The 20184-nt window shown below is 41.4% G+C and overlaps 3 protein-coding genes across 7 annotated transcripts in view; all 3 read right to left on the bottom strand.

Annotated features, from left to right (window-relative positions):
* aftpha (aftiphilin a) overlaps window positions 1-4423 on the bottom strand; it is a 9793-nt gene extending 5370 nt beyond the window's left edge. For all 4 annotated transcript variants that reach the window (XM_031876636.1, XM_031876639.1, XM_031876637.1 and 1 more), the window contains exons 1-2: window positions 4271-4423; window positions 483-2219 (exon numbers count right to left, since the gene is read on the bottom strand). In XM_031876636.1, the coding sequence (XP_031732496.1) occupies window positions 483-2183 (1701 nt within the window). In that variant the 5' untranslated portion in view covers window positions 2184-2219; window positions 4271-4423. The remainder of the gene's footprint in view (window positions 1-482; window positions 2220-4270) is intronic.
* A 662-nt stretch (window positions 4424-5085) lies between these two features.
* On the bottom strand, window positions 5086-10606 carry LOC116399459 (galectin-related protein-like). Its single transcript, XM_031876644.1, has 6 exons — window positions 10513-10606; window positions 9027-9071; window positions 7129-7206; window positions 6741-6829; window positions 6199-6379; window positions 5086-5930 (listed from the first exon to the last, which is right to left on the bottom strand). Exons 1-6 carry the CDS (start codon window positions 10531-10533, stop codon window positions 5787-5789), a joined length of 558 nt encoding a protein of 185 aa, XP_031732504.1. The 5' UTR covers window positions 10534-10606; the 3' UTR covers window positions 5086-5786.
* On the bottom strand, window positions 10308-19332 carry LOC116399458 (equilibrative nucleoside transporter 2-like). Of its 2 annotated transcripts, none has more exons than XM_031876641.1 (13): window positions 19241-19332; window positions 18016-18081; window positions 17838-17919; window positions 17143-17285; window positions 16898-17037; window positions 15884-16018; window positions 15068-15165; window positions 14794-14869; window positions 13901-14010; window positions 12886-12994; window positions 12546-12631; window positions 12271-12467; window positions 10308-10734 (listed from the first exon to the last, which is right to left on the bottom strand). In XM_031876641.1, exons 2-13 carry the CDS (start codon window positions 18051-18053, stop codon window positions 10623-10625), a joined length of 1326 nt encoding a protein of 441 aa, XP_031732501.1. In that variant the 5' UTR covers window positions 18054-18081; window positions 19241-19332; the 3' UTR covers window positions 10308-10622. The 2 variants fall into 2 exon arrangements, with proteins under 2 accessions (XP_031732501.1, XP_031732502.1); XM_031876642.1 differs by having other exon boundaries at window positions 18016-18076.
* Window positions 19333-20184: the final 852 nt, after the last annotated feature.

Genomic DNA, 20184 nt, shown 5'->3' with positions numbered 1-20184 from the left:
ACACACACACACACACACACACACACACACACACACACACACACACAGCAGCGTTTTCCCTGTGGGCGGAGTTTATTCTCAATTAAAGGGCCAGTTAATGTTCAACAACAACAGGGGAAGTTGGTGAAGAGCTGTGACTCAGCTGATTATGAACAAACACAAGAAACTGATTTAAATATGGTTTTAAAAAAAACAAACTTCCTCTTCTTTGGTTTGCGGGAAGCAGAACTTTTTGTTCAGCGCATGTTGTATAAACGGACGATCAAAAGTAAAAAGTACGTCATTTAACTCTCGATCATTTATTGCAAAATGAAGTTAGTCGTGGAATGGATTTAGCTCATCGTCTGACACCTGAGATAGATATTATAATTTATTTATTAACTCCACCGTGGTTCTGTAAAGCCACACATAAATAAATGCAACTCTAGTGAGATCAGGATGTGGGTTCATGGATGAATAACTTGATTTCCCTCCGTTCTTACCGACTGTCTGTCTGTCCTGCTGGTTTCCTCGCTGACTGCGGGAAGTTCACTCTCATGCCACTCATCCTCCTCCTGCTGCTCCTCCTCTCTGCTCTCTGCAGGAGGAGCGACGCTCTGGTCCGTGCTGAACGCCGCCCAGGACTCCTGCTCCTCTTCCTGCTCCACCTGCTGCTGCTCCCCGAAGGCGCTCCACCCTGCATCCGCCTCACCGTCTGCGCCTTCAGCCGCCGAGTTGAAATTCCCGAAACTGTCGCTGACGGGGAAGTCTGCAAACGTGCCTCCATCCTCCCCCTCGTTTTCACTGGCGTGAAATTTGGGGGAGTTGAAGTCGCCAAAGTCGTCCTCGTACTTACCGTCTGTAGTTTCCTGTGCAGCGGCGGGGCTGGCCGACCTGCTCTGCTCCTGCTGGACATCCAGCTGGTCAAAGTCGGCAAAGCCCTGCCCGCCGAATGAGCCGGAGTCTCCGAAGTCCCCGAAGTCCTCGTCCTCGTCGTCCTCTGCCAGCTGGCTGTGGTCGGCCGGCGTGGCGGTCTCGCCTTGGAGGGGCGGAGAGGGCACCGAGCCCGTGGTGCTCATGTCGCCGAACTCCTCCAGAGCGTCTGTGGACAACGGCCGGCCCAGCGACGTCTCCGTCTCCGTTTCCGTCTCCGTCTCCGTTTCCGTCTCCGTCTCGTTACCGGAGCCCTTCCCGTCCGACCGTCCCGCCTCACAGTCTGCGGCTGCATCGGGCGAGAGGTCGTTTTCGCTGCAGTCCGCGGAGTCTTTGGAATCGTCCCCGTGGGCCGCGTCCACCCCGTTCAGAGTGAGGGGTCTGTTAGTGCAAACTGCCTCTGAGGCCAAGTGCTCCTGTGCAAAGGCTACGTCCCTTTGTTGAGAGTCAGCATCCGTAAGAGAGCCCCGGTCCGTGTTGCACGAGCCACCCGGGGCCTCGGCGTGAGCAGATATGGAATCAGAGCCGGGTGCATTTGGTCCAGTTCTGTGTGTGTCCCTGACATTGTCCTCTGAAGTCGTTCCCTGCTCTGAGTCATAGTGCTCCTCGAGGCAGGCGGCCTCCGCCAGCCGGCTGCCCCCCGTGGGATTGTCTGAGTCCTCGTTTGCCGTCGGGCTGAGGTGTCCCTCGGCATTGGAAAAAGCAGCAAAGTCTGCGAAATCGTCCTCGGGGCTGCCGACGGGGACGCCGCCCGTGTCCTCAGTGGATGTTCCTTTTAAATGAGAATGGACAGAATTCTGCAAGGAGGGGCTTCCCTGAACGTCAAAGGTTGCAAACCCGTTAGTTAGCACCTCCGTGCCTCCGCCGTTGCAGGCAGCGGGCTCGCTGGCGGCTGTGACGCTCCCCGAGTGACTCAGAGGGCCGGAGAGGACCTTTTTCATCTCAGTTCTTTCTGAGGGACTGCTGCCCAGGTGGCCCGCCGGCACAACGCCATTAGCCTTGGACAGATCGCTGTTCGGGCCGTGGGTGCCGTTAGAGGAGCCGTGGCTGAAACCCGTCACCCCTCTGTTGTTGAGGATCTCAGGTGGGGAGGTGGCGGTCAGAGCTTGGGTCTGGTTGAAAGTGGTCAGGGTGTCGAATTCGGTGAAGCTGACGCTGTTCGGGACGCCGGCGAAGGTACCGAAGTCCCCGAACTCGTTGTCCTCTTCCTCTGTGCCGTCCTCCATCGGGGGTGGAGAGGACGAGTACATGCGGACCACATCTGGCTCCATGGTTCTCTGGCGGTCGACGAATCCTCCTGGCTACACCTAAAGACAGCGAGGAGAGATGTCGTCAGAAACAAACCCTCTGTCACAGCAGGTATATCAATAAAAACACATTCAAGCCTCATTCTGGCTCCGTAAACACAAGTAGTAAACCAGGGAAGCACTTGTGGCGCTCCGGGGTCAATTTGCTTGATGAGCGGCTGGAGCCGAAGCAGGAATTGAATTACTGAACCACTAAAGAGGACCGACGAGTCAAATTGACAGTAATAAAGTGGTAATGACAAGCCAGCGCTGAGATGTTTCCAACTGAGACAAAACAAACAGTGAGATAGCGACAACATAAACTATGACGGCACTTCAGTCTGCATCTTCTGACCCAACAAGTTGTAGTTATATACATTCTTAGGTTCACGTGAATAAATTACCTGACTTAATAGTTTCCCTCTCTACTGAACTCTGAAACCTCTGAAACATAGACGTTATCATCATTTCCTTGGACAAAACTTCTGTGAATACTTTCTCCCTCTCTCAAGTTCCTGGATGTCTTCCAGAAGTCTTATCTCTGTGTGTTTTATATCTGACAAGTGCGCATTTCATTAGAATCACAAAGACAAAGATAAGCAGAATCTTTGTCTTTCGGAGACATGTCAAGAATCCTCAAGAACCTTTCTAGCCTTTCCAAACAACTGTAGAAGTTTTACTTGCAACTTGAGATAAAAAAAGCAGTTGAATTCTGTGACTTGTAAACAATCACCAAAGCAGAATCTGATTGGATTTGTTGTGTCTTTCAGGGACCGAGCTAAGAAGTTATTAGGAAGTTACAATCCTGTGTATAAAATGTATGATTTCATAAGAGACACCAACTGGAGTTTCTCACATCTTTGACTTCGAACTGAAAAGAGGAAACTGGAAGCTGGGATAGTGGGAGGCGACAGCAACGTGTATTTGCCTTGCTGTCCTTATCTCACTGAATACCTGCACGTTTACACCCAGGCAGCGCTGCTTAGACTACAGACATGCAAGTCCAGAAAGACGAGTTAACAAACAAATTCGTGTTCCTACTTTAAACTGTGATCACTGAACCTCTCAGCAGACCAGGTTAAGTCACTCCGACAGCTCGGGTACAAATCACACACAAGTTAAGTGACTGTTTAGCAGTGGTTGAAAGTAATTGTACAATTTGGAGTTACTCGTATTTTACTTGAGTATTTCCATTTTATGAAACTTTATAACCTTTGAATCCATGTGTTTTAATAGGAGGTTAAGATAAGATGACGTACGACTTCATTGGTGAATTCACAGACTACTAAAAAAAGAACACAAAGTAGTAAAGAATTAGCTCCACCTTCACGTTTTTAAGTTAATTTATTGGTGTTTTCTCTATTAAGACGAGTTGTCACCTTTCATGACAATGTTAGCAGCTGTTTATTTAATAATCTACACACTCAATATCAGACGGTTTCGGCTTTTGTCTCGAGTTAGCCAAGTTTCACACATTTTTCCTACTTGTCTGGCGTTTTTTAGAGAAGCTAGGAGGCTAACGAAGCTAATTCTCTAGGCATGTAGCTTAGCAGGCTGGTAGGCTAATGTCTAGTGCCATCGTTAGCACACTTATGTAGCTAGATCTAGAAACGACTAGACTGGGGTTAATATGACATGACGCTAACAGCTAGGTTAGCATTGACTAGAAGGCATCTAATTTAACTAAAAGGCCGAGACACTTCGTTGAGATGTGGGGTGTAACGAAGGCTAGCTTAGCTTAGCTTGGTTAGCATGTGTAGAAAAAGCCAAAAAAGCCACGCTAATTTATGAGCGATGTTACCAGTTAACGTCTGATTAGTGTATCGTCACTTTACCGGGTCGTTTAAATAATCAAACGCGATCATCGCAGGTACATAAAGTATATAAAGCAACAGCATCACATACAAGTTAAGTGAGAAGTCCACCACCTCGGCTAACTACGCAGCTAGCTAACAAGCTAACTCCACAACGACAACAACAAGCATCTTCCTAGCTTTAGCGTTCGCCGATCCCACATCCTCCGTCTTGGAGTTTTTGGGCAGCCGGTGTCTTTAGATAGCAGGTGAGCTAACCGTGAGATGTTGTCCACTGATGTCCATGACTCAGGTAGAGACAGCACCGTCCATACGTGGTCAGATTGAGCCGGTTGAAGAGTGCAGGACGGGGGAAAGTGAAGCAGAAAACTGAAGGTTGAGTCAGCCGGCTCAATATCTCCCAGCATGCACCGCTGTGACAGGTTGGCTCTCTGCGGGGCTCTTTGGGTTCTTCTAAACTTTCCATGTTTAACAGGTATGTTCAGTAACTAAGTACATTCACTCAGGTACTGTACTTGAGTATTCCCATTTTATATTTATATTTTAGTTATTGTGGATTTTTTACTTATTTCATATTCTTTACTGTTTTATTACTTATTTATAATTGTTTTGATCTTGTTTGCACTATCCACTATGCTGCTGTAATCCTGTAAATGTCCCCGCTGCAGGAGTAATAAAGGATCTTATCTTATCTTTTATGCAACTTTATACTTCTACGCCACTACAACTCAGAGTTAAATATTGTTCTCTTTACTCCACTACAGCTGTCTGACATCGTTAGTTATTTTCAGAGTACAGTTTCTCCTCCCCTCTCTGCTTGATAATCAAGATAATCAATTCATATTTCAAGTTGCTGACATTATTTTCCTCCTCCTAACTTAAAGGCATCTTTTTAGGCTTTTTACTTTTGACATTGTACAGACTGAACTGTTATAATAAGGAATAGAAAGCACTATATTGAATGAAATTCTGAAAATAATTGTTGATTGCAGCACAAACAAACGGACAATTTTCATTGGGACACAGACACACGCTGAATATAGAAATAATGATTTATTTCTCATGTACTTTTAATATGGATGGCAGCAGGACATCCCACCACGTGGTTTGAGGTAGTCATCACATAAACATGGAGGCCTCGCTGTCCTTATCTTCAGGCTTTGTTTACTAATACAAAGTGTGATTTTAAAAAACAAAACATATTACAAAATATAAAAACAATTCCACCCACGGCATCAGCGGCCTTCAGCTAATCCCAGTTTATGCTGTTAGATGATATTTACAGTTGCAGTAGTTGTGTCCTGTTGGCTGAACAAACATCGGCATTAAAATGTATTTAGAAAGGATAAAGATAAGGAGAAGGATGTTTATTGTCATTGTAAAAAGATATAACGAAATGAAGTTGGCGCCTCATCAGTCAGTTCAGCAGCAACAAGGTAAAAAACGACCTTTCTGAAAATCTGAGCCTCCAAGAAAAACCGATCAACAACAAAACAATGAAGGGCATTACAATTGGGATTTTAAAATGTTCTGTGAACTTTTTGCAGGGACTTTGGCAAATGTTTCAACATATTCACAAATGACAGTTCCCACACAGCTTCAACTTTCCTTAAGTAGATCATGAACACACATATTTGTCCCAAAACTGAAGACTCATTTCTCTCCATATTGAACATCTGGAACCAAAATGTTCCAGCGTGAGCACACAGTGTGTCTAGACGCAGTGAGTCCTGGAGGTCGTGAGATTGGACTCATTGTGCAACGGTCCTTCACTTCAGGCCAGTTTAGTGACGGTGACGCCGCCTTTGATCCACAACGTGTCGATATCGCCGAGCGACGTCAACCTGTGATGGAAGTCAAACAGCTTCTGTCCGTCCACAAACACACGGAACCGACTTTGTTCACAGTGAATCTCAATCTGGGAGGAGAGACGAGACACAAGCGGATGTTTGGTCATTTGACACCTGACATGAATCATCGGATATATTCCACTCATATGAATGTATGATTGAGATATTAACGTCTACTTTAATGTGTCAGGAGAACAACATGTTTGGAGGCCTGGTGAAGGAACCAACTGTTGTAATTCTGGTTTTGCTCAATAAATTTGTAACAAGAGCCGACAGCTGCCACATCTCAGTGAGGCCCGAAGAGCGGCGCCCAGACTGTGGATTTTGTCGGTATACCTTGAACGGCTGGTCTCTGATGAAGGGGAAGAAAGGCACGGCTCGGTCGGCGTCCCCCCAGGATCCGGCCACACAGGCCCTGCGCAGGACTTGCCGGTCCCTGAATCGAACACAGAGCTCCAGAGCCACATCAGGCGGAGGCTCCCCGGATCCACGACCACATGTCAGGGCAACGTAGAACCTAAAGGAGGAATACCAGACGTGACTCTGACAACACTGTTCTGACTCTGTATTAAAGGGTTCAGATTATCCCGAAACGTAACACAAACAGAGAGCAAGTTCCAACTAGCAGTGGTGGAACAATTGTGTGAAAATTGAGTAAGATAAAGATGAAAATGTTCTACTAATCTGATGGAAACACAAACATACTGGCCTGTTTGAGAGCCAGCATTACAACAGACACATTAAAGCCCATCAGGAGAGCAAGGCCCAGTAAAAGCTCATCAAACGGGCTCTTATAATAACATCTACACTAAGTAAACTTAAAAACATGACGATTTTCAAGCTTCTGAAGCAACTTGTCAAGGAAAGTGGAAGTTTACCTGTTAGGACACGATTCCACGACACCCACCACGACAACCTTCTTCCCCGGACGCATCCCCCCTGTGATGTGACCTCTGAAAGGAACCGCCTGGACACACACACGCACACACACACGCACATGCACACACACAAAAATTTGCATGAAGACAAGTGGATGCAACAAAAATGTGAATAATTATTCTATATCTAATTGCACTGGAACAAAAACAGTTGAAAGAGTTGAAAACAAGAAGAAAACATTCCATTTAAATACTAAGTTAAAAGGAAATCATTAACATCATTTACTATAACGTTTAAAATATTAATATACTGTATGTTGAACTACAACCGGGTTCGGGGAAAACATCTTGAGAATACAGTTGAAATATTTTGAGACAAAATGTCTACCAGATTTCTCTCATCAGTTCTGTCAGGAGGACGAACACTCGGTTTATTCTCATCACTTCTCTGTGGAACGACCCATTTCTGAAAGGAAAAAAAAAAGATTTTGATTTCATTTGATCTGTCCTGCATTTCCAGAAGTCACCGAGGCTGTTTAGATTTGTTTAGATCACTTGATCGTTGATTGTTATCGTGAGGTACAGGCCAAATAATAATAAATGCATAGTTTTCAACCAGTTACACTGCAAGAAAATCTGTGTTTCTTGACCAGAAAACCAAATATGCCATGGAAGATTAATTATCTATCAAAAGAACCACATCACTAAACATCTGACATTCCAACAGTCTTTTGGTGGGCCCACATTTTTACAAAAAAACATGATGTCATGACGTCATGATGACCTCACCAGCCAAGAGGACAGATTTGACTCCACAATCGCCCTCACGTCATACAGATGTGCGCTGCGATTGCATCACATAGTAAATACCAGGGTCCAAAAATACTACATAGTAAAACTCCTCAATTCAAAATGTTATTTAAGTAAAAGTACAGAAGTTATTTTAAGAGTCAAAAGTAAAGTACTCATTGTGTGGAACGGCTTCTTAGCTTTATATTTTGGAGACTATGATATTGTTCTGTTTTCATCAAATGTAAAAGCATTTCATTGTTGTATCTTAATGTGGAGCCAATCTTACTGATTTGCATACTACTGGGTAGATTTAGTATAATCCTATAATATAAGCATAATATCATGTTTTTTATGTAAGGAGTAACTAGTATCAATAAAATAAAGTGCAGTTAAAAGTAAAATATTTGCCTTTTGAGATGTAGTAAAGTCGAAGTATAAAGAAGCATAAAATTAAATACTCAAGTGCGGTACAAGTATGTCAAAAAATATTTCGGTTTCTTACTTACAACTTATTTTTATTGATTAGGAACATCCCAATTAATTTTATTGAACAACATTCAAATCCTTTATTTGACTAGAAACTATTAATGTTTTAACATTACAAGTTAAATTATCTGAAATGTGTAGCACTTAATTATAACACGAAGTAAAATAAAATGATTTAAACACAATTTTCACACTCGACTGACGTCAAAGCAACAGCTCACAGCGTGACGTCACGCACCCGGTGACCGGCACGTGCTGCTTCAAGTCTGAATAAAACAGGAAAAAGAATGAGTTCCGGTTTTACCTTCAGAATAAAAGCAGCTGATATGAACAGAATGCTAGAGGTTCACGTATTATGTTAAGACTTTTAGATGAAACAGGAAGATCCTTAGTATGATGTAGTGAAGTTATTAATTGAAAATGAACCACCACGAATAAACACCCTTAACTCATGTGTAGTTGTACTTTAACGTGTAACTTAAGTTATCACATAAGTGAAAAGTATATGTCCCTCTGAAATGTTGTAAAATAGAAGTGATAAAGTACTAAGAAAAGAAAATTGTCAAAGTACTATCGCCTCTAAATAGTACTCTAGTACTTGAGTAAATGTACTTGAGTACTTTCCACCACTGTCGTCTTCAATGCAACAGCCCTGGTTTTCCGTCCCATTAAGTGTAAAACCAGTAGCAAGTAAACACTTTCCTACTGAACCCTTTGACTTGGTTTATTTAAATGTTGTAAACTTTACTTTGTATGGATATTTAAAACGCTGCTACGTAGATGAGGGGTGCTTTTATTTTGTTACTGTTGACAGGAAGTTGCATTGTTTCTTTCACAGCAGTCAGGTTATTTTAGAAAACTAGTTTAAAGTCACCTGAGAAACAATACTGAAATCAGAAACGTTCATCTGACGCACCATTGAGACCACTTTCCTCTCTGCTGCTCTGTTGTTGTTGTTTCTATATTCTCTCACCTGCTTCCTGTTTGCTCAGGTGTGTTCCGACTCACCTTCCTGCCCTGCGCTGTCACTCGGTGTGTTTCGGCCATGTTGATCTGAAGGAAGCAAACAGCGGAGAAGAATGAGCTGCAGGTCCAGTTTGTCCGACGTCTCCTGTCGACTGTGTCAACGCTGACGTAAAAGCTTCAACCTGCCTCATTACACACACACACACACACACACACACACACACACACACAGCTCTGGTAATCAGCTGCCCCTGCATGTCTTTCTCTCTCAGGTCAATAACAAGAGAGCTTATTGTTGTGAGGCTGTGACTGCAGGCAAAACCCCAAATATTTAATTTTCTTCATGTTTTCTTTACAAAAGTACTTTAACACCGTTTATTCATTCCGGAAAACAACAAGACTCATGTTGTCTTTTAGTAATGGAAACAATTAAGATTGTTTGTGTAAAAACAAATTAAGTAAGAAATCCCTTTAGGCTGCACATGATGCACCATATGAAGGTTGATGCTTGACTGTACAGTAGTATTGTATAGTTATATATAATGTAATAAACCTATTTTACTACATATATTATTTGATTTACTGCTGAGCTGACGTAAAGACTTGGAGAGATTTTTATTTAATTCTGTTTTGTTGATACTGTGGATTGTCAATAATGTAAAGTTTGAATGTCACGTCTTGTTACTGCCGTAGTAACTAATGGGGATCCTAAATAAAGTAAAAGTAAACAGAGAACCCATATATTTACCTGTAAATAGAGAGCACACAGCTGTTTACTCCGGTGGGATGAAACATGTTAGTAAATACATTCACTGTTGGTTTTTGTTGACAAGAAAAATAAAGAATAGCACCAAACTTGTACTTTAAAGCGTGTTGAAGTCTCAGCAGTACTCATACAAATGTGAAGTTTCACAGTAAATGTACATTAGAGAGGTCAAGAAAAGAATCAAGTCCAAAATACTCGCCTCACAAGTCTGCAGCTGATTTACAAAACTTCACCTAAACTTCTCCATCTTTGGTTCTGACGAGTTTCTTTTCAATGTGATTTACAGAAACATGTCTTGTCGCCACTTTCCTTCTCACTTTCCGTGACGAGTGTAAGAGAATGGAAGGAAGCAGGACACGAGGTCAAAGGAAAGGGCCGAGCGGGAGGAAGAGGAAACAACAGAAGCTCCACGCTCGAAAAGTGAAAACAAAATCCAATATTTAATATTTACTTTGAAGCTTGCTGACCGGCAGCCTCTGCTCATGTTGCTACAGCTGATGATGAATTAAACTCGGTGTTTCACAGTTTATAAACAGATGTACAAATACACAGGAAGATGTTGTGCATTTTATTATGAAAGGGAAAAGAAAATGACTGTTGATTTTGATAAAAATGAAGTCAAAGTACAATATCATCAAGAGACAAAAAATACATAAATAAGTATACATAAATAACAAAGAACAGTACAAAATTTCCTCAGTTATGAAAACGTATAAAAATAATGTACAAACATTCCGTTATAAAACAGTAAAAAGTTCTCACCACTCTCACCAGTGCTGACATTTCATCACAAGTAGGTGCTTCTTGTTAAAGACCAGATTCCCCAAAACGAGGATCAACAAAGTCTCACGCGCTCTACTTGTCCCAGTCGTCTAAACCAGTTTTCCCAGCAGGAAGGAGAACGACGCTCCCAGTGCCAGACCCAGAACGAGGAAGAAGGTCATCAGAGAGCCGGCTGTCTCGCAGTCTTTACAGTGCACCAACCTGACGGACACAAACCGACAGTTACAACATGGCCTCCTCTGTTACACACATCCACACCAGTCCGCCCACTATAAACCACAGCACACACACTACAGGGGTGACCAGTCTGACATGATGTGACTTCAGTCTCTCCGTTTTGTTTAAAGAGCATGCTAATCTGGAAACTTTGGAGGAATAAACCACACCCTGACCTCACCTTGTTAAAGGGACAGTAACACTATTCCTCTTCTTCTTGCAGGCTTCATGGTGTTATTTAGCTAACTTTACATCATTATGCCGCTGCATTGGGACAGGTTAAAGTACACTGCAAGGATATTTATAATTCCCAAAGCGGTGGTGTTATCATTTTCCTGAGATATATATACAACCTTTATTTGACAGATATATTAAGGTTTCTTGGCTCCAATCTTGAGCTTGGAAACAGTTGATCAAAAACATCTCCATGAGGTTTTTTTTAATATATACTTTTATAAAGAAGCATAGAAATACAACAAAACATATTAGAAACAACAGTTGGTCACCTATGCATTCAAATGTTATACCGATAGAAATACATGCCAGTTCACTCAGTAACTGATCATCTCATGAGGTGCACAAAGTTTTATCAATTTATCAACACGTAGATTCAGCAGAAAAAGTCATTCTCTCCTACTTTAAATATTACTCACAATCTCTATCCAGTCAGTCTTTGCTGGAGGTTCAGTCTGTAACTATTTTTGTGTTACAGCTTTCTTGCCGGCTGCTAATAATGTGTTTAATAGATATTTGTCTGCCACCAATAAATGAGATTGTAGAGACATAACAGTCAGTTCTTCATTGCCTGTATTACCTCCTATTATAAGGTCTATTAAGCAACTTCTCAGGAGCTTTTGATCATTCATAATGTTTATCAGCAGGTGGAGTCAGTTGCCACGGAATTGATGATGTTCAAAAATGTAATGAATTATAAATCCTCATAAATCACCTGTGCAATCATGTGTTGACCAGCGGCATAGCCAGGTCATTTTGCCAGGTCTTAAGCCTCGAATGTTTTGAGTGTAGCTCTGAATACAATCATAACTATATGACCATGTGATATTTCAGTTTTTCTTTTTTAATAAATTTGCAAAAATTTCTACATTTCTGTTTTTTTCTGTCAAGATGCGGTGCTGAGTGTACATTATTGAGAAATAAAATTAACTTTTTTGATTTTAGCAAATGGCTGCAATGAAACAAAGAGTGAAAAATTTAAAGGGGTCTGAATACTTTCCGTACCCACTGTATAACGTCAGAAAGGGCTGACCTGTGACAAGGTAAGGTGGTGAAAATATTCTGAATAAAGCGAACACTTAAACTGATATTGATTCTTTTAGGTGTCTGAAACACGTCCACAGCAGCACTTTGATTTGCTCCCGTGCTGGAACTCCGTCTACTGTAGTAAAACATTGACGATGGAGAAGAACCTCATTCAACCCCACTTAAAAAAAATGAAGTTCTGTGACCCTCATAAATGAGTCTCTGTGGCTGAGACACAGCACTTCCTGTTTGAAGACTCACTGTGGAGCGTAGGCCATGCAGAGGCTCGCCAGGTACCCGTTGGAGAAGGAGAACAGGACCATGATGGTGACGAAGGCACCGTCGTGTCTGAAGAGGACGGGGAGTCTGGAGTTCTGGACGTTGCACATCATGAGCAGAGGGATGAAGACCAGACGAGACAACACAGCGACAGGAAACAGGCGGCTCTCCTTCGAAGGCTGCACAAACACGCAGGGTTAGGAGTCATTAACGCGTTACACTCACAATTTAAACAGCAAAGTAGCGGCGCTACTCACCCATTGGACGAGAGACGGGGCGCCGCGGCCGACCAAGTCAAAGGTGTTGAAAACGATGAAGCAGCAAACGCAGGTGAACACTTTGTCTGTAAGAGATGGAGAGCAGGACAGAGCTGGTGGTGAGACAGTTAGAAAATAATGTGAATTTACATTTACCAGACTTTAGCTTACGTCCATATTTGTTTTAAAGCACTTCTAAACTGTTATTTAGCTCCAACTAAGTCAGATATGAGAGTCTCCCAAAACGTAACGAAGACTTCGATGCTATTTACAACTCGGTAACTCATAATTACGATAACTCTGACAGGACATGAACACAGCAGACGCTGCGACGTCTCACCCCAGGCAGCGCTGTCCTTGTAGACGGTCTGAACTCGGACCGTGATCACAGGAAACACTGACAGGGTGACGGCGAACAAGCACGTCACACATGCAGCCATCAGCCAGATCTGAGGGACACGCACAGATTTATTTATACTATTTATACTATTAAGATACTCGTATCTTCAACCTGTGCAGTGAAATGCTCGAGAGGATGTGCTAAAAGGCTAATGTGCCATGATAATAATTAGAATAAAGGTAAAAACAAGGATTAGAAAAATGGAAAGGACAACTTTTGAAAGATAAAAAATGCAAACATGTTGTGAAAATGTTTGTTATTTATGCTAACAGGAGTCTTAACAGTCAGAAAGAAGCCAAACCTACCAACACTAAACCACAGGTAGACATCAAAGTTCAAAGTTTGCTTTATTGTCAATTCCACAATGTACTGAACATACAGGGGAGTTGAAAATACGTTTCTCTCCAGTCCAACATATAAAGTGAATACAGTGCAATAGATTAAAAAAACATTTAGACAATATATATATAATAAGAGAAAAAAACAAAAAACTGTTTCCATTGCTAATTTATACTGAATTATGCATTAAAACTACAAAGAAAAGTACAAATGATGTACAAATATGTGCCACGAATAAAGTTAAAAGTTGACACCAATTTTAACAATCGATTAATCTTTTATCAAATGTTCTCTGATTCCAGCTTCTTAAATGTGAGGATTTGCTGTTTTATATCTTTTTTTTTTTTTTTTTGTTTTTTTTACTGTGGGCCAGTTTAAAGCAAATTTAATGTTGATTAGTTGAAATCATAACGTACGGCTGTTTGTGGTCAGTTAGTTGATTTTATTGTGATATTTTCTGTGATGTTGACATTATAAATATGAAGAATAATCATCATAATGGATCCAAAGAACAACAGCGATGGTGCTCGAGTCATTAGTGTACATTTTCTATGTCTTTAATGACAAATATTTTCTAAAATAATAAATATCTCCGAACAGATGAGAAGCCGTTCACCTTCTTGAAGACTTTGAAGACGGACGAACGCTCCTGAATCTCTTCCGGCTCACTGATGAACTTCCTCTTGGCCTCGAGGTCTTTATCCACGTCGCTCAAGACTTTCTTCTCTTTAAAAGGAAAGAAATGAACGTTTATCAGCGACTAAGTTAATGATGCGATCATCCAAACTGACCCAGAGCCAGCGGGTGGAAGAAGTGCTCAGATATTCTACTTAAGTAAAAGAAGTAATACCACAGTGTAGAAAATAAATACTCTGATACTGTGAATAGGAATCCTGCACTCAATGGAATATTGAGTGCAAGGAATCTTACTTAAGTAGAAGTACAGAAGCTGGTAAAGGTGGAACTAATTTCAATTACTTTATATAATAAATAATCAATCGTAATTTATTTGTAGATGATTTCATATCATTATTCTGAATCTGCAAAGTAACTAAAGTAATTAAAATAAATGTAGTTCAGTAAAAAGTACAGCATTTCTCTATGAAATGTAAATATAGTGGAATAAAAGTATTAAACAGCAGAAAGTTTAAATATTCAAGTCATGTAATAGTACATCACGTCGCTCTGGTCACTGACCTGTAATTACTTTCACTGCCAGAAGGGGGAGACAAAAGTGCCACGCTCCATCTTTACGTAGAGTACTTGAGTAATTGTACTTAGTTAGTTACTTAGTTTTGTAAGTTTTTTAAGTCTTTACTACTAAGTTTTAGTAGTTCAGCCCATTTGAAACGAGCTAGTAGTTACTGAGAACCTACAAGGATTCATGAAGAGCTGGTGAGACCCAGTTCTGAACCTTTGACTTATATCAGCTAGAATATAATAACACAAGATCATAAATAACTGGAGAAACCTCGTCGTGTTGCAAGATGAGACTTGGTAGGAACCAACCTGTGCTGCTGAGGAGTTCCTGTGTCCTCTCCGCGGTTGCAGAGTGATTTCTGTTCATGTAAAAACTTGCAAATTCCTGCGGAGGAGAGTCGACGCCGTCAGGGCGATCGTAATGTGGGCTCTACAGAGGCCCTGAGGTAATATTTCACGATTTAAATGAATTGATAAGAAAAAGATATGTCCGTAGGGTTTCTGCCACTGACAAGAGTTTATACAGATGATAACAACAAAGCCTTTAAACTAAATTTAAAATGCGTGTCGTTCGTGTCCTCACCAGCTGTGGCAGCAGCAGGTAGCACAGCAGCGTCCCCAGAGTGGCCACACATGGAGTGATGAAGTATCCCAACGCAGCCGAGCTTTTATCCGCGTTACCTGCAGAGCGAGAGAGAGTCGTTTACAACCAGATTCATTTTTTAGGAACTGTTGCACCCAACTACGGCCACTATTACTGACTGTCACAGTTATATTGGTCTCAACGAGCACGTCGGCCAGTAAGTGAAATGTCAGTTCAGAAACACCAAAGACGTGTTTGAGGTCGGGATGATTTCTGATTATCTTATTTAAGTTTGTTTTTCACAGAAAAAAGGGAGATGTTTGTCCTTTCTGTGATGCAATAAAATATATATTAGTTTCTTTACAAAATGTATTTTGGCTCGGATAATGGTGACATGAAATTTTAATATCGTTCCACGTCTAGTTTGAGGTAATTTAGAAACAGTGTTTTCATTACATACTGCAGGTTTATTTTCACACTTGTAAAATGTCCAATTCAGTAAATATATCTCGGTCACAAGTCAAAAATAAGGAATCGTTATTAATATCAAATAAATGAATAACGGTCGATATATTATCTCTGTCACCCATCACCCATCTATCACCCATTCAATAACATGCGCTCACATTCTGAGATCTGAAACTCAAAGCCACCTGCTACTTTCACTTGTCTCAAAAACAAAGCATATTTAAAGAATTGAGTCCGTCTCCCTCGACAGTAGAGGTCTGTTCCTGGTATTCATTTTAAACCGCTCAACGATAACTCTTTGTTTGTCATTAATGTTGTCCAGTCGGGTCGGTTCAGGGTGTTACTCACTTAAGATGGAGAGGAGCATCGCGAGTGCAGCGAAGATCCCGGCCAGACCCTGACCGCTCATGAACAGAGTGCTGTAACGAGGAGGGAACAGACCGACCACACCGAACAGACTGCCCTGCAGCACTGCACTGAACACTGCACACACACACACAGGTATTATTATGACAGTGCTCATCATCTATTTGTATGGTAGAATAATACAAGAGCAGCAGTAGCATTGCTCAGACTTTCCCTACATGTCGAAGTCTTCTGTCGACATGTAGGGAAAGTCCTGTTAGGAATAGCAGTGATATTAATTTAAAGTTACGAGGAGCTTTTTTTCTGTTGTTTTTGGCGGTCCCTGTGGACAAAAGTGGTAGTGCTTTCGAGCACCAGAGTCCCTTTAAAAAAAAACTAATTTCAGTACAGCAGAGTCTGACAGTCTGCCCCGCTCAGCCCTGGTTCTGGTGTGCCTCCCTTTTTTCCAGCGGGCCCAGAAAAGGCAGCCTGGGCCTCCAGCACCGTGGTGTCGGCTCTCAACGGAGCAGCGAGGCGAAGCTCTGCTCCTGGCCGGAGGAGACCCTGCTGCAGAGCGCTGAGACCCCCGCCCTCCTGTCCACAGAGGACCGGTCGCTGCTGGAGGCCCCGCTGGAGTCTGAGCTGAAGGAGTGTTTTGGTAAACCTGCATGATTTCATCTGATTTTTTGCGATGAATTCAGTGGCATCGATGACACGCGTTAGGATCAGTCTTCTCGCTGATGGTCGTGTTTACTTATTTAGGTCATATAGAGGCATCAGTATTAAATTGAGACTGTTTTATAAGAGGTTAAATGTTCCTCACAGTATCTTTAGTTAGCATCAATTAATTAATAAGGACTCCGAATAAGTTTGTCCTCATTTGTCTAATTGCATTCTACAATTGGGGTTGACAGGTGAAGGTTCATATGATGTGGACGTAAAGACCTTCATCCTGAACGTCAGAGGGGTTTCATGTGATAACAATAACTGTGTGTGTGTGTGTTTGCATGAACCCACTGTTGATGAACCAGATGGTGGCCATTGTGATGGAGAAGAAGGTGTCCGGTTGCATGGGGACCTGGACCAGAGCGGCGGTGAGGCAGAAGAGCAGCAGGATGAAGATCAGGCTGAAGGCCACGCGGAGACGCTCCCTCACCCTGCAGGGAGGTCGAGAGAGGAAACACGTCGCCTCGCGGTCAGTCGCTCACGTTAAAAGTGACGTAAACGCGTGTCAATAAAGCCGAACTAAGTAAAGAACTTACCACTGATACAGGAAGGAGTTGAGCAGAGTGAACAGCAGCAGGGGCAGCTGGGAAAGCAAGGCCATCCAGCTGTCATAGTTGTAGTCTTTAGTTGAGCCGCCCGATGTGCTGTTTGGTGGTGCTGCGAGGCGCTGGTTGAAATACTTTAACAAAGAGGACAAAAGAAGAACATCTTCATATGAGATATAACAAAGTAAATGTCTGTGCTGTTGATGAGTTCTTTGTTATATTTACTGTATATAAGCTTCTGTTTTCTATTATCTTTGTTCAGCTTTGTTTTTAGCTGTGTGTGTATTTCCGTCTTTCTGTTCTGTGTACATCTAAGTATAAGTACATCGAGAGCTACTTAAAACCAGTCTGTTCACAAACGTTGCCATACATCGAGTGCAAAATTAAAACATTGATGCGTATCATCTTTAAGTTATGCCTTTATTTTGAAAGTCCCATGGCGTCTGTGTCACCACAAGTTTTTTCCTCCTTCCTACAGAGCCCAGAAATACAATCGTCAAATCATATTTTAGTTTATTGAGTCGGTATAAATGTAATTGATTGATTGAAATGGGCATATGACATCATCAGATTTTGTGACATCATCAAATATGGTATGGGGATGAAACTTGTGATGTACACCTGTCTTAATATGAACAAAGCAACAGCAGTCTGATTGACATTCCCTGAAATAAATAATGAGAAACCTGAGAGGCCGTCATGAAGAAGTTCCAGGGCAGCAGAGTTCCCAAACCGAGCACAAAGATGATGACGGCTACAGCCCGACCGCTGGGGGAACAGAAGAAACCAAAATGTCCTGAACTGTAAATTAAAACTTCAGTTTGTACAAAAAACAAATCCTCAGCGGGAGAATATCAAACTCACCGGTCGGCAGGTGGACGCAGTTTGTTTTCGTTCCACATCCTGTTGCTTCTGTTTGTTGTTTCTGCACTAAAGTAAAGAGACAACTCACATGATGTGTTCACTGCACATGTGCTGTGTAGGTAATATCAGCATCATCCACAACTGACTCAAAGAATCACCGGCTTACTGGTACTCACCAGCATCCTGCTGGTTTTGCGACTTGACAAATCGATAGTTTGACTCAAATAAAGAAAGATAAAGGTACGTTTTTACAGAAAAGTTAAAAAATAGGTAGAAAGTATTAATACTTTAATTAAATAGACATCAAAATACTCATTTATATAGTACACCTGCATTCCATTTAAGTTACAGCACAGATGATTAAAACAGATTAATCTGTATATGCATCATATTGTGAAATCTGATCATACGTTTTGTAGCCTTTATGAAAATTACATTTTCTTATATTTATTTAATGGCATTTGGCTGAAATTACTTTTACCTCAGCATTAGACGTCATGGCCTCAATTCTTCCCCTTCATTGCTAAATAAGTACCTTAATATTTCTTAATGACATGGCATTAATTAAGAATTAATGGATTAAAGTATTCATTAATAAATTAGTCATGTTAATTCAAGTTTATATTAAGTAATTTTGTCACAAATCATTTGATGATTGAATCATTTCCATATCATTAAAACCAAAAAGCACCTCTATAAATATGACATTGTGTGCAGCGTCAATGTGACTCCCGGTTGCGTCATCTGCCAACTGTGTTTTCCGCCTTTTTTTAATTCAATTTGGCGGGTAAAGGTATTTTATATCAATCGATTTATAACCATCAAAACCAAATTTTACTTCAGTTAATTACAAAGGTATCATTGTCATTATTATTCTGTAGCTATGTAATAAAAGATGTGTAAACGCGCGTACACGTGTTCATAAGAGCGTTTTAATCTAAATCTGAAATACTGTTATCATTTGACTTCCTCGTTGTAACCGTGGTTTTACTTAAAGCCGATGGAAAGAATAGGCGACCTGACTGATTATGTTACTACGCAAACACACACGGACACTTAATATCAAAATAAAGCTTTACCTAAATGAGAATGTAACATGTTGTCGGTCCAGTCCGGCAACACTGCACACCGCCTACTTCTTTATTTCCTGCCTATAGCAGTGAACGTATTATATTTATAATATAAGCCTATTAAATCATCTTTGTATAACACAGGTATAGCTCACCTGAGTGTCGGAGCCGGCTCCTCGCGGGTCAGACAGGTGGGATGAAGGATCTCGCTGGGTCGCGGATTTTTTTTGCTTCCTTCCGCCACTTGGAAAGCTGTCATTTTTTTTTATTATTTAAAACCCACATGTACTTTCTTGTGATTTCCCAACTCTAACACTAGATGGCCTCTCACACTGCTGACTTCTAACCTCCACATTAAATACAGACACAGGATATCTGAGAGGAGACTAACGCAACACCACACATGTCTGTCAAAAGGTGTGAACATAAAAAATTGAAGCTTCCCCTGGAAAGATTAAAGGAAACATTAACTCCACTGAGGATTTAGAATTGTCCATATAGTTGAGTTCAACCGAGGCAAAGTGACTCGTCGTGTGGAATTAAGGCTGGACTCATTTGCATCAGCTAAGATACTGTACTTTTATTTGCCTGGCTGGTTATTCCTGCTCTGCGTGTTTGTAGTGAACACTGTATGCATGAACCAGGATGCTCCTCATGCTGAAACACAAGTTTAGTTAATATGAGGAAGCCTATAATATGGCAGGCAAAGCATTAAGTGCAATTTATTGCACTGCAGCACTATTTTTTCTTTATGATTGATGTAGGAGCTATTTCATTACTTTTATTATTTGATTATAATTATTTGTTATTGTTGTACTTATTTTTGTTGGCACTAGGGGCACTAAGCACCAGATCACACACTTGTTAGGTGAAACAATAAAGGCCTCAATGTCAGGTGATAAAGCAGGAAGGGACATGTAATTACATGTCAAACAAATGTGTTTCTGTGAATTAAAGTAGTGCCATTTTGTTTAACTAATGGCTTTTTTAATGCTTAATAAATTATGTACTAATGAAAAACCTAAAGCGTATAATGCAGTGTAGTTTTTAACCGTATACGCGTGTGTGTGTGTGTGTGTGTGTGTGTGTGAGAGAGAGA

Source organism: Anarrhichthys ocellatus, unplaced genomic scaffold, assembly GCF_004355925.1.
Source record: "Anarrhichthys ocellatus isolate YVR2014 unplaced genomic scaffold, GSC_Weel_1.0 scaffold112, whole genome shotgun sequence".
NCBI lineage: Eukaryota > Metazoa > Chordata > Actinopteri > Perciformes > Anarhichadidae > Anarrhichthys > Anarrhichthys ocellatus.
The sequence above is the reverse complement of the archived record's forward strand: the minus strand, read 5'-3'. Positions and strand labels throughout refer to the sequence as shown.